The sequence below is a fragment of the Indicator indicator genome, chromosome 12 (genome assembly GCF_027791375.1).
Source record: "Indicator indicator isolate 239-I01 chromosome 12, UM_Iind_1.1, whole genome shotgun sequence".
Taxonomy (NCBI): domain Eukaryota; kingdom Metazoa; phylum Chordata; class Aves; order Piciformes; family Indicatoridae; genus Indicator; species Indicator indicator.
Genome location: NC_072021.1, coordinates 20,755,434 through 20,769,780, shown reverse-complemented (window position 1 = coordinate 20,769,780; position 14,347 = coordinate 20,755,434). Strand labels below are relative to the sequence as shown.

Here is a 14,347-nt window from a genome sequence, read left to right as displayed (position 1 = left end):
TGTACTCTTATTTGAAACATAGTCGTAACGTGAAAAGCAAGCTGACTGCAACACCCAGGCGTATCATTGGTGTGAGTGATTCTGGTCTCTGTGGATCTTACAGCTTATGTCACTATGAAGAGGTCACACCTCTATCTTGGACAGGTCAAAAAGTAACCAGGATAACCAAGGGACCTAAATATCTGTAACTGCTTGATTATTCCAGATGAAATAGTCTCTGAATGATTTGGATTGGAAGGAACTTCTAAAGATTGTCTGGATCAACGCATCTGCCACAGGCAGACATGCCTTTAGCTAGAGAAAAGGATTGACTTGAGAGTTAACAGGGCTTGAATTTTTTCTGTGTCAATTAGACAATAAAAGTCAGGCATAAATTTGGTCTACTGAACACGAGAAGATCATAGGTTTGAAGGCAATGCTCTTTACCTAATACATATTCACACACAACATTGTGTTGGAAGGGACCCTCAAAGGTCATCTTGCCCAGCAACCCTTCAGTGAGCAGGGACACCTACAATTTGATCAGGGTGCCCGGGACCACACTTTGACTCCTTGTTAAGGGTATTTGATTTCATATTACAATGCTAATAAATTAGAAACAATCTGGAAGAGGAGGATCTAAATTCAAAAGGCATATATAGGTCTTAAAATATGACCAAAGCTTCAGTTTTGTTCATCAGTAATTAAGTAGCACTATCTGATATCCTCAGTATCTACTATGTGCTGCGGCTGGAAAGTGTAGTAGTTGCTCACTGAGATCAGAAGAACCTTTAGAGAGGGGCTCCTTCAAAAGTTACGTGAGATCATGTTTGAATCGCTGGCAGGATCTGGGCAGAGTTTGCATATGGTCAGAAAGAGAAAAGAACAGATAAGTAACACAGGCAGAAAACAATGGGGGATGCAAAGCGATAGTTGAGCTAAGTGTCTTTAAGGGTTGGTTTTCACTAGTAGATGGAGATGTGTATTGGACTCAAATGAGCATGTGCTTGAGAGAAGTACAGAAACAGACTGAGTGCAATGGGGACTGGGGACTCCCTGTGCCTGAGTGATCTAACTCTGGACAGCGTTTCAGGGCAATGACAGTTTACCGACTGTGGGGTGGTGTGCATCTAGGAAACTCATGACAAATGTATGATGAATATGTTGAGAGGGGGATGGCTCTCTGAAGTGTGGTAAAGATTCAGCTTTCAAGTAAGCGAGCTTGAGCTTTATAAAAGGAAACTGAGACCTTCAGATTCAGTGATTCCAAAGGATGGAGACAAGTGGCAACTTACATCAGTGTTCTGTAGCCACGCATAAGTGTATGCAGCTAGACTTGCAGCTGACTTCAAAGCAGAAACGTGGCTCTGGAAAAATAAAACCAAAGCTGTAAAGTATTTCTAACAGTGCTACCTGTTTACTTTGCTACCAACTAAAAGGACAAGCAACTTGAAAAGCTGCTTTTGTGTCCAGTGATAACTTTGTATGCTGCACAACTTAGTGGAATACAGGGAGTTCAGCAAGTGGTTAATGGATTTGTCCTAAGTAGTCTTGCATATACTTCATTTGCATAAAAAAAGAGTAAGAAAATTTGAGTTACCCTTTGCTTTTGTCTATTTCCATTCCTTCCAGTTGCTTATCATGTTATTTACTGGGCTCTAACTAGTAGCGTTTTCTAGAGGATGTGTTATTAGTGGAAAATCTTGAATCTGACAGTCATATTTTGGTAAAGGTATGTCAGTAGTTGATTCTTAAGATAAAGCTGCAATAGATACTAGAGTTAACTGAAATTCAATTACACCATTTCTTCTGCTTCGGTCCAGCCCTATCTCGGTGGTTTGTTGAATTCTTGGGGATAATAGAGAAGTCTGTTACCTGTATTTGTTGTGCATCCTCTAATCTAACAATGCTGTAGCTTGGCTGAAGAACTTCTAGTTTCCATGAAAAAGGCAATTAATGAGCAACAGTCAGATAGGTTCCATATAGATTCCTGTACTCCGTAATATCAAGGGCCTATGAGCTGCAGCTTTGAGTTTTCCTTATCTCATAGAAAACACTGCCAGTCCTTCTCCTATCTTTCTCTAACCATTCTTAACAGAAAGACAGTGCAAAAGTTAAACTTCTCCAGGCTGGAGGAAAGCTTGAAGACAACCTGAAGTTGTGTGTGGTGTGGTTTTTTTTTTTTTTGTTTGTTTTGTTTTGGTTTGTTTCTTTGTAGTTTTTTTTTGTGTGTGTGTGTGTAGTATTTTTGTTTGGCGCTTTTTTTTTTTTGTTCGGCTTTTTGAGCCATAAAGAGGAAAGGCTGGATCCCCTGTATTCCTTTTCATGTTTTGATTTTATATATATTTTTATATATATATATAATCATCACTGTGTATATATATATATATATATGTATATATGTGGAAATCCTGTCAGGTTTTCATATTGGATGTTTTCTATGTTCTTTCTGAATTCCTTCTATTACTGGTATGTGAATAACTCTTTCTAGAAATCTTGTTTCCCCTGCTGTGGCATCACCTCTTCAAGTCTCCTATTCTCCAACTTCAAACTGAACTTTCGGAGGGGACGCTAGCTGTTTGCAAGCCCAGTGACAGGCCACCGGGATGGCTAGGGGAAGGAACACATAATACATACCAGGAAAGGCTAAGAAAATCAAGTTTGTTTAACCTTAAGAAGAGAAGGCTAAAGGGTGATCTTCCTGTTGTCTACCATTGCTTGAGGGGAAGCTATGGAAAAAAGCCAGACTTGTGGCTGGTGCACCAGAGCAAGGCAGGAGGCAATGGACAGAAGCTGGAACACAGGAAACTCCAGTTTAGTATAAGGCAAGTTTATTTCACCATGGGAGTAATCAAATGCTGGAACAGGTTATAAGAGATGTTGTGGAAACTGTCCTTGAAGATACTCAAAACTTGACTGGACAAGTCAACCTGGTCCCTTCCAACCTACTTTGTTCTACATTCAGGATACTCAGCACCTCTACAGCAGCTACTGGAGAGGATTTTCCAGATGTGTCTGTTCCTTTGCCAGTGCTGATTCTTTTAACCTGATCACAATCAACATGTTTGTCTTTTTTTGTTTCTCACAGTTCTAGAGGCAAAGTAGCTGACTGTTTGTTGATGACAAGTTATTAAACCCCATATTTTTTCCCCACTCTGTGTTGTGGAATCAGTAACTGACCTGGAGGCAGCAGTGAATATGTACAGTGATTGTATACTCCATGCTGTCTACAAGATTGGGATTGTCAAGCAAGGCAGATCAAATCAAGTGCTGCAGAGAACTGAATAACATTATGAACTAAAATTTGGTATACTAACAGGACATTTGACCTTCATTTATTAAATACTTATGACTTGATACACAAATATCTCAAATATTTTGAAAAAAGTGCATCTGTTACTGTGCAGAGTTGTCCAAAATCACCTGTAGTGATGAATCAGAAGAGCTGTTGCCTGGTACTAGAAACCTGAACTGAAAGTGAAGCTTCCAAATAAGGTTTCCTTCCTTCACCTTAGTTTCATTTAGAGATTACAGTTTTACAAAAATTGTTTTGGAGAGACTTCCTATCAACAAGGTTGTGTTAGTCTGATTCTAAAATATGCTTTGAGTTGTGAAAACATCACCTGATTATTAAATGTGTTAGGACTTGCCACATAAGGAAACCTACTGATACAATTATACTGGTATAATTATGCTTAGATGGTTTCCTGTGTCAACAAGCCCTTAGATACAACTAGTTTGGCCCCTTCTTATTTAGTAACTCATTAGGCCTTTGACTGCACATTAAAATTGCATAATTCTTGGCTAAAAAACTTCAAGGTGCAAGATTAGTGCTGAGAAGACCAGCAGTTAAGCTTTAGAAAATGAAGAAGAATGAAGTATTGAAGAAATGAATGCTCTAAATTGGGGAAATGGTTATAAATTAAATACTCCTGAAAAATTATCATTACATAATTGCATGGATTTTTGGAGTAGACAAGCTGAGCCATGCTCATTCAATCGTGTGGCTCATTCATACCTTTTTTATACTAGGAGTGTCTTGGCCAGTTGACTCTGTCAGTCAGTCTCTTCTCTCTAGTTTGGATCCACAACTGGAGTAGGAGCTGGAGTAGGAGCACACATACAGGCGGTTTTGTATTTGCAATAGTTTTCACTTTGCAATGCTATTTGCACTAAAGCAGTGTTTCTGTCATTGTGCAGGGTTCCTCTACCACAACCTTTCCCCTGCAGCTCTCTTTTGACAGATCGTTGTTGCTTGACTTAATTTTCAGGAAACTGTCACAAGACTGTTACTGTTCTAATGTCTTTTTCCAGTTCTCTCTTTGAGTACAATTCTTAAGATTGGTAACTATGAGCATTTAGTTTATGTAAATTTGTAGAATTATAATAGGAAATATGATGGTTGGTTTGTACATTTCATTATAAAAATAAGTCTAAAGACTGGCACCTTGTTACTCAATATCTAACTTACCTTATTTCTCATCCTTCAAAGTGGGCTTCTGATGGTCTCAGTCATATCAGGGCTGAAATGTTATCATGATTCATATTATCATCTAGCAAATGAATGAGGAGCTTCTGATGCTTATCACATGGATGCTCCAGGTTTATTAATATTTCATGTTGCTGCTAATTCATTCTTCCCTTGTACTTTAAAAGTACAATCCAAATATGCATGTAGATTTTTCCAACACTTCACATTACTGTCTCTCTGAAAGCATAATCTGTGCTTGTGAAGGAGTCTTTGAAAAACGGGAATGGAGCAAATAATGTGTTGAGGTATGAATTTTGGCAGGTTTCCTTTGTCTGGGTGTTATCTTGAGCTCTGGTGTCTGGTGGTATCCTTTGTAAAGCACCTCACTATACTGCAAAACCTCGTGAGGAATGTTTGTGCTAAGAGAAGCATTCTGGTATTGGTATGGCTTCTGTCACATTTAAAAGGGAGCTAGTGACGAGAATTTGAATTCTGAGTGCTTCAGCAAGGAGTTGGTGCAACTGAATCAATTTGAATGTAGCGATTGTGGTTTACAACTGAGGCTTGGGGTTTTTTCTTTGATAAGAGAAAAATAATAAAGGTCTATCCTGTCATTACCAAATTCAGTATTTTGTGACTGTACACTTCACAACTGTTTGCTGTAATGTGCTTTACACAAGAGAGTTTGATTTTTTTCATTCTTAATTTGAGGCAGTACTTCTAAGTGAATCCAGGTCAGTAGTTGTGGGGTGTGTTTTTTTTTTTTAATATACATTTATTTATTTATTTTCCCCTTGAAGTTCAATTCACATCCCTTGGTTCTATAGTTAATGCATATGTATTTGTTCTATGTGGCAAAAATAGAGGTTGACTGCTTATCGGGTCAGTGGTGCTGTTTATTAAACGGTATTTATCTCCTTCAAGCAACACCCTGCCCTAAATAAATTTGCCTAGGGAGTTGATCCAGAAATAGCTTTCTTTTTTTTTTTTTTTCCTTTGTTCAGACATGCAGGTTGTAAAGCTGTGTGATCGTCTCTTTCCCCAGGAGTCTGTACTCAGCGTTTCATATTATTCTCAAAACTGAACATATGCCCTCACTTTTATTTACTGTTGGTCATTAAAACTTCAGTGGAGTGCTGTAATGATGTCATTGAGCAATGTGTGATTGTGTTGATCCCTGAACACTTAAAGATACGACTTCGTTACACCCCTGTGAGAAGTAGGACATGATCCCGTTTTAATGCAGCTGGAGGAAGATGTAGTAATTGCAAAATTAATTTTGCAGCATGAACAGTCACTGGGCAGAGTCCTCTTCATGATGTTAGTCATTTTACTTCTGAATCTTGAAAGACTTTTTTTTTTTAACACCTCTTTTTTAATTTTTGAAAACTTATTTTTGTGTATCAAATCTGGCACAGGAAAAGGAAGGACAGGGGAATTAAGATATGGCAGTGGATACAGAAATGTTGGAAGGCGTAAACATATACAGCAAGGGAAAGAAAATGCTTAATATTGATAACAGTTGAGTGGTAAGGCAATAGCACAACAGTGTGTGGATAATAGAAAACAGAAATGTTAAAATACAAATGCCAGGAGCCTGGGCATAAAATCAAAATATTTTTAAATTGTTGTGCTTTGGGGATCCTCGAAGGACACCCAAAAAATTTATAGAATAACTGTAATGACTAGAACATGGTTTTCAAATGAGAACATTCTGTCACAGAAAGATGGAAATAAAGGTATGCACAGTTGATGAGCTATAAAGCATTAAGCAACAGAATGTCTGAAGGCATAGAGAGAAGCCAGGTTTCTTTGGGAAAATGATGGTAAACAAGGTTCTGGTGGGGTAGAGGTAGATGCTTCATACACGTCTGATGTGATTTGAAGACACAGACAGAAACCTTTGTTGTCTTGCAATATAAATAGTTGTAGAAGTATTTTTTTAATACTGCTTTCCAGCTGCAGTGGAAATGCTATAAATAAATAACTTAGTTGTCATAACCACAGCAGAGGGTTCTTTCCATTTAATGACAAACTTTGTGAATTTGTTACACCAAGCAAGGTGGCTGCAGAGTTTGTGTGAGAAGGTTAATCAACTTCAGAAAAATGGCTGAAGTAAGGAAAGGCCCTGGGGGTGTTGAGAAAAGATGACAGATACATGAGGTTGAGGTCAAGATGTGCAGGAATTTAAAAACAAACAAAAACTCTGAAGCTTGAGTGGAAGTAGTCAGCTTGCCTTCAGGAATATAAATAGGAAAGGTCAGATGCAGAGGTAGATGGGCTACTTGTGGTGAGGACTGGGCCATAGATATGAATCTAGAGCTATTTTGTGAAAACTAAGGAGATACTTTGCTTCATTTCGAAGTACAGATGCTGACACTACAAAGGCAAGATGGATAAATAGCAAGAATACTCAAATGAGAATTGCTGTATTTCCATTGAAAGCAAAACCGAAGGAGTTGGTGTACTTCAATTAGGGAGACAGAATTATGTTATCTTAGAAACCTTAAGTTTTAAAAAGATCATTAAAATGCAAGTTTTTAGCAACAAGCATCACTACCACAATCAAGTTAGTGTTAGAAAATCACGAACTCCACTAGCAGTGTTTACCAAAGGGAAGGGAAAAAAGGAAATTGAACTTCTGTAATGTGATATCAAAAGGGTGTATGCCTTGGAATATATTTGGAGGACAAGATCTGAAACAAGCTTCCCAAATGTAAAACAAATGAGAAAACATAAGATTTAAAAATAAAAACCCTCAAACAAATCTTCCTATCATATTCGCAGTGTCAAATCAAGCTGTTTGGATTCTGATGAAATACCTGATATGTGGGGAAATCAGTGTTGAAAAGTCAGATTAGTAGAATGGTAAAAATAAGTAAGAAGATAATGATGAGTGGGAAGCTGATCATGAGGAATGTTGAAGTATAGAGTGGGGAAATGATGGTCTTGTTCATTATTTCAGTAATGACCTTTGCATAAATGTTAGGAATTGAGTACATGAAACTTCATTATGGGGCATAGGAGGGATTGTCAGAAAAAGGAGGATCTGAGCAGAAAGTAGCAAGGTTGAGACATGAGTTAAAAAAAAAAAAAAATCTATTAAAGGTCATGTAGCTGGTAGTTAATAGTGAACTGGGAGATGATCAGTCATAAACAACTGAGACTGGCATGTATGTGCTGACTGGTCACTGGATGGCCAAGAGCTTCTGTTACAAGGCAGTGGTACGACAGACAAATGCAGTTTAGGGCTCATTAACGTGATGCTTCCAGTTGAGAGATGAAAGCATCAGTGTGGTTGTGCTGAACCCTGATGGGAGCTCATGTAGAACAACACTTGGTCATGTTCAGAAAAGATGAGCTAAGAATTCATTAGCTTGAAAAATGACTGAAAAGGTGAGACTGAGGCCTACTTTGTGAGAATAGTCTAATAGAAATAGCATAGCTGAGAATCAGATGGGAGTTTAAATCTAAAAATGCCATGAAGAGCACTTAATCTGGAGATCATTGAGTATAACCTGGCAATGAATTAAAAAAAAAAAGAATGTTTCTGAGTGTTAGAGCACCACAGTTCTGGAACAGCTTTCCACTAGGGAAAGCGAGGGCGGGGAAGTGGTGACTGATCTGTTAATGAAAGGATGTGTATGGTTTCTGGTACTAGCAGAGGGCTGAATTTGATAATCCCAGGAAACCACACCTGGATTCTTACATAATTTATGAGACGTATCCTGAGTTATTTCACATGTGAAAATATTGCTGCAAGTTGTTACTGCTCCAGATCCTGGAAAATCTGAGTACTGATGCTGCAGAGTTTTGAATACTTGAGTTGGTATCTTTACCCATTTCTCTGTGGATTTTAAATGGAATTTCCTAGATGCAAACAACCCCAAGCAGATATTATGCATGTACTTCACATTGTCTGACCTATGACTGGCATTTGAGCTCAAGAATGCAGTACAACAGCAGCATACTATTGGCTCCTTTTGCTTTCTGAATAAAGGAAGCAATAGTGTATATTTTAATTGTAATACGTTAAATTTTCTAGAGAGCTTCAACATGTAGCAGCTGCTTCTGTGCTGTATTCCCCTCATCAGCAAGCTGTCTGGTATGGTCATTAGAAGCAAACGATGGCTGATTTGTGCTTTTCTCTTTCAGTGCTCGCACCTCCTCCTCCATTGCCACCACCAATACAGGGATATGCCTTTAAACCCCCTCCTCGGCCAGATTTTGGCACTTCTGGGAGAACAATCAAACTGCAGGCCAACTTCTTTGAAATGGACATTCCTAAGATAGATATCTACCATTACGAGTTGGATATAAAGCCAGAAAAATGCCCTAGAAGAGTTAACAGGTAATACTGTGCTTGGCTTTTCCTCAAGTTTATTTGCATTCTTGTTTCTTTTTGGAAATGCTAGAGCTGTGTGAAGACTTGGAGGGTATGTCTGACAGCTTCAAATTCTACATGTCCATTAACAGGCACTTTTTTCCCTCCAACTCTTTCTGTTCTGGTCCAGGATTTCAGTACGTCACTCCTTATTTTGATTATGCTTGTCAGTATCTTAAGATGCTGCTGATCAAAGCTGCTGATGAGTAAACTGTATTAACTTTGGTGGAGCTAGGTCAGTGTAAGTCAACTTGATATTGCTTGGTTAAATATTGGAGTGCAATTGGATGACAAGTCCTTCAGCAGAGAGTTGGTGTTAGAAGCTTGTTTTCCCACCTTCCCCTTCTGACAAGGGGAAACAAAACCCATTTGTTTGTGCTACTGCAAGAGGATTGTAGAGGGACTAAATTAGGTATGAAATTATCCTGCATCAGTAGATTCTGTATAAGGGAAAGGTAGGCTGCTAAAACAGATAGCAAAGTGAAAACATGAATCAGTTGGCTAAGGAAACAAGCTATCAGGTCTTGAATTTTGCATATGTGCCATATTCGTCAGTGTAGCAACCTCGTTGACTTGAAAAAGTGGTGCTGCCAGAAGTGAAACTTAAGAGTGAGGCTTGGCTCTAACTGGAAACCACAAGTGTCATCATTGTAACTACCTACGTCTTGCCAGTAGAGCATTGGAATGGCATGTTTATATATTCAAGTGCAATACCTTTCCTTATTAAAAAAGGTTACATGGGTGGAATATGGAGTCATTAATAAAGTGGAGTCCAAAAAGCCACCTGAAAGCTGAAGTTTTCCTAATGTGAATTAATAAACCAGAGTGCATTATCCATTGTTGCACTAAAGTACAGGCAATGATAGCGATTTCATAATGCTTTCTTTTGTGGTGATCTGTTATAAATTTAATTTTCTATCTAGTTGAGGATTTAACTTTCACTTCATGAAGTGTATGTTCTTTTTTTGAATGCTGCTTCTTGTCTGTGTTGCTCTTTAGATGGACATGTGCTCACCTGCACCTGGGATTTTGTGAGCCCTGACCTTTCAGTCCTACCTGTGTGTGCTTATATATGTGTGTATAGTGGTATGCAGGGTGCATGTGTAGTCCAATTCTAAACGATTTCCTTTTTTAGCTGGCTTATGCATTTCTAGTATTTTGGTTACATAATTCAGTTGTATATTTATAGTAGTTTTTATCATTACTTTATATGGTGTGACCTTTACAAGGCTCTAGGGAGATTTTGTTTTCGTTTATACTACTCCCTCATCTGTCCCATCTTGTTCTTTAGTTTTATTCTAGGACTTAACTGCTGCTTGGACTGTGACCTTGCAGGCTCACTTCAGAGATGGGTACAGTGTATACACATGCAAGGTTCATGCTGATCAGACATGAGCCGGAATAGAACTGGGAAACAGAGCTGAGTGATGCTGTGCCAAGTTAATACAACCTAGAATTCTTCACATGTTGCAGAAAGGCCAGATCTGTTTGGATGCTTAATTCACAAGGACAGCTAGGGAAGATGGCTCTTCTTTTAATTTCACATGGAGAAGATAACTTAATTTTCATTAAGATTTCTCCACCCACAGCTGAGAAGCACTGTTGCTAAATGTGGTTTGTATCTTGAAAACCTTAGTTAAATAAAGTGTTCATTTTTATATAAAGTAGCTCATAATTGGAAGAACCTGCTCAGTAAAAGAATGGGTTTTCCATTGCTTAGGCTTTAATTCAGGGTAGAAAGAGTCTTCCTTCCTCCCACCCTCCACATTATGTACTTGTTCAATCAGACATTGCAAACACAAGGCAGAAATTACTGAGTAGTTTTATTCATACTTCTCAGGAGGTCAGGCAAGTTTCTTTCAGTGGTGGTATCTTGCCTTAAAGCCTTGGCACGCAGCAAAGAAATTGTCAAAACTGTCTTTATTATTGTTTTTAATGAATTCAGAGTTTTGCATGACTATAATACCTAACTGTATGCTGAGTTAATCACCTTTCTATTTCAAGGTGTATGACAGACATCTGCAGCCTCTCCGAGGCTGACAACAGTGGTGGAGAAAGAGTATGCAGTGCTGTAATTTCTGTTTAACTTCTTAATGCCCTTTAGCCCCAAGCTGTGTGGTAAGGATCTTGCAGGCAGTGTATTGCAGATTGCTGCTGATTTCAGATTTTACAGCCTTGTGATACAGATAGCCTGAAGGACATCTGGGGACATTTGGACCAAAGACCTTTGACATCACAGGGTCTTACTATTCCAATAGGTCTCTCCTCTGCTGGTGCACTGCTGTGCATGACCAGTGTGTAAACACTGTGGTTTAACAAGAATTTTGTGCGGGTTGCCTCATTCATACATATCTGCAACCTAATTCCAGCTACGCTTTTAATTAACGTGTACTTTTATTATGCATGGGTCCTAGTAAATGCACATATCCAGCTTTGCTGGATAGATGCCAGTGTTGTTGCTTACATGAAAAAAATCACATTTCATAGTAGTCTTTCTCAGTGCAATGCAAAAAGCTTGCATGTCATGGTCATCATAGAACTGTTGTCCTTTCAAGTCAGGATGTAAGCTAGGATAGTGGGGTTGGTTGTGGTTTTTTTGTTTGTTTGGGGTTTTTTAAGCTTTTCTGGCCTGCTGAAATTTGGGTCAATGGTCCTCTGCAGTAAAGGCTGTGGGACAGGAGAGCAGAAGCTCCAGCAGAATAACAAGCACCTCTCCATTTTGAGCTTGAGAAAGCACAAGCTTTCACTTCACTACTTTCGATATATCAGAAAAGAGGAAGGAAAGTTTCACTCTGAAAAAGCTAAAAGTAGCTGCTTGAAGAAAAGAGTTTGGTCTGTGAAGAGGTTTAGTCAAACAAATCTTATCTTTAACTGTGGACAACCCTTTCATTTACTCAGTACCTTTATTGCTAAATACTGGTATTCATCTGCTACTTAACATTAAAAAGTTGAATTAACATAATCTTTTTGTGTTTTCAGAGAAATAGTGGAGCATATGGTTCAGCACTTTAAAACCCAAATTTTTGGGGATCGCAAACCAGTGTTTGATGGAAGGAAAAACCTTTATACAGCAATGCCACTTCCCATTGGGAGAGATAAAGTAAGTTTTAAATAGAAAAGTCTCTAATGGGAGATTTTAATGTAATATTTGTAGAGCCTTTCTGATAGCTGATAGAAACTGATTTTATTTTTCTGGAGTAAATGTCTCTTTAATGCCACTTTCCTCAGAATGTGGTTTGACAGGACAGAAATTTGAGGTTTTCATCAAAATGGTTACTCCTCTTTCCATATCCCTCTTTTCTCAATCTTTCTCCCCTCTTTCATGGTTTCTGCTGGTTTGGTGAGTCAGATCAACTGATAGAGCCAGGGGCCAAGCTCCATACTGGCACTGTGGAAAAAGTGAAAGCACAGCTGACTTTGGGAGAGGGAAGTAGAGGTACCACTCTGGGCAGCAGCAAGCTTGTGTCAGCTGGTTAATCTCACCAAAGGCCACTGGATGATTGTTGCTATCCGTTAGCTGGAAGGAACTTCTACATCCCTTTGTTGCCTGCAGGGAACCTCTTCCTTAATTCTTCAGGATGTGAGAGGCAGATTAATTTGAACTGCAAAGGTTAAGACATGCCAGTTTAGGCCTTGGGAATTGAAGCACACTAGTTTGCCAGCTCTGTGTGCTGTGGTGACCTCTTTGATCACTCTGGTTATAGCTGCAAAATGCACTCACATCTGTGCCCATTGACTGGTGAAATAGTATTATATTGGAACATGCTAACACACAAATTCTGTGAAATAACGTAGTCTCCATATCTGTGGTCTAATATCTGAATTTTCTGTGGCAATTTTTATTTAGATGGACACTTGAGGATACAGCTACTCTTATCACTTGTTTCTACTACATTAGTTATCTTTCTGCTGTGGCTGCAAGGTGAGCCATGCACAGTTATGGAGAATAGACTGTCCTGTCCCACAGAAGTTGGTTATAACCTAAGTAGACAAAAGTAAAATGTAATGGGGAGAGGGGAGTACAGAGAAATGTGGAAACTTGCTTATGTGATAAAACTGGGAACAGAGCTCTGGTCTGCTGAAATGGAATAGCGGTACGCTCTAAAATGAGTCATTTGCTGTCTCATTAAGTTTTGGATTACTGACAGCATATTTTTATAACGTGTGAAGTTCTATGTTTAATACTTAAAGGTAAATGAACAATGGTTTATCTATGGAGGATAAACAAACTGAGATCAAATTAATCCTCAAATATAATGAGACTGAGGTGCAAGTTGACACTACAGTGATGGAGAACTGGACGAGATGACCTCCTTCTCCTGTTCCTTCCATATCTGAATGCCAGCTGACCAAAGAGACCTTGATTCTCAGTGCTTTTGGTTTTAAAGCCTGTGTATACTAAGTCATACATGGTAAAAACTACTGAGAATGTGTCAGCAGGATATGCATTTGATGTCTCAATTCCTTTGTGTCCATGCAAATGAAAGTTGCCACCTACACCTGGGAGAAGGCTAACTTCAATGATTTTGATAACTATTTTGGGTGAGACAGATTAGCCAGACTGATGATCATTTGCAAAGGGTAGTCACTGAGAAAAGTGGTTTTAGTGGAGGTTAGCAGAAGATGGTTCCAGGTAATTTCATATGTGACATACATTTAGGCTTGCTTTATATGAAATCTTTTTTTTTTCCCCCCTATTTCTCACGAGATATAGAACTTTGTTGATTGTTCTGGCATACATACCTTGTTATCACCCTGGAGAAAAGAGCTTAGAGAGAGAAATCTTCACCTGGCTTAAGTTGGATGCTGGGAAATGTAGCTTGATGAGGGAAAGTTTTACATGTTGTTAAATTGGTTTAAGCATGGTTTAAACCAGTATAAAGCTTGTAGGTATTAGGACTTTTCCTACAGCATAATTAGATTGTTTATTTGTTTGTTGTTTTTTTTTTTTTACTGGGGTGTTCTGTACATACATAGCAGATTTGCTGCACATTGAAAGGATTCACAAACATGCAATGATTAATAGATGATCCTTAATCTAAGTGGAAGAAGACTTGGTTTACTGGCAGTATGCATCAGTAGTGGAAGAACTGATGCTGAAGAGGAGGCTGACACCAAATGGCTAATTTTTTTTTTTTCCTCTTCTCCTGTTGCTCTTTAACTTAATGAATGCACTCTTTTTTTTTTTTTTCCTGTTTTTACTGCTTGGCCTTCATGGTTATCGTGCCTGTTTTAATTCTTTCCTTATTTGTACCTGTTTTCACTCTATAATTCCTTCATGTCTTTAAATGTTTTGGAAAAAAATATGGGATATGTAAATACTAACAGAATATCATCTTAGTTTTTAGTTGTACACATTGAGGAGAAAGCAGTTTATAGGACAATGTCAAGATATGAAGATTATAGGATACTGTCAAGGTATGAAGATAGTAATAGTCTCTACAGATTGTAACAGGAAGCCCAGGTCACCTCTAACTGTAGCTTTGTACTCAAGTGCTGTTACTTGAGTATTT

The 14,347-nt window shown here is 38.4% G+C and overlaps 1 protein-coding gene across 1 annotated transcript in view; it reads left to right on the top strand.

Moving 5' to 3' along the window:
- AGO2 (argonaute RISC catalytic component 2) overlaps positions 1-14,347 on the top strand; it is a 48,120-nt gene that overhangs the window by 10,818 nt on the left and 22,955 nt on the right. The window contains exons 2-3 of the mRNA XM_054385447.1: positions 8,606-8,801; positions 11,814-11,934. Coding sequence (XP_054241422.1) covers positions 8,606-8,801; positions 11,814-11,934 — 317 coding nt within the window. The remainder of the gene's footprint in view (positions 1-8,605; positions 8,802-11,813; positions 11,935-14,347) is intronic.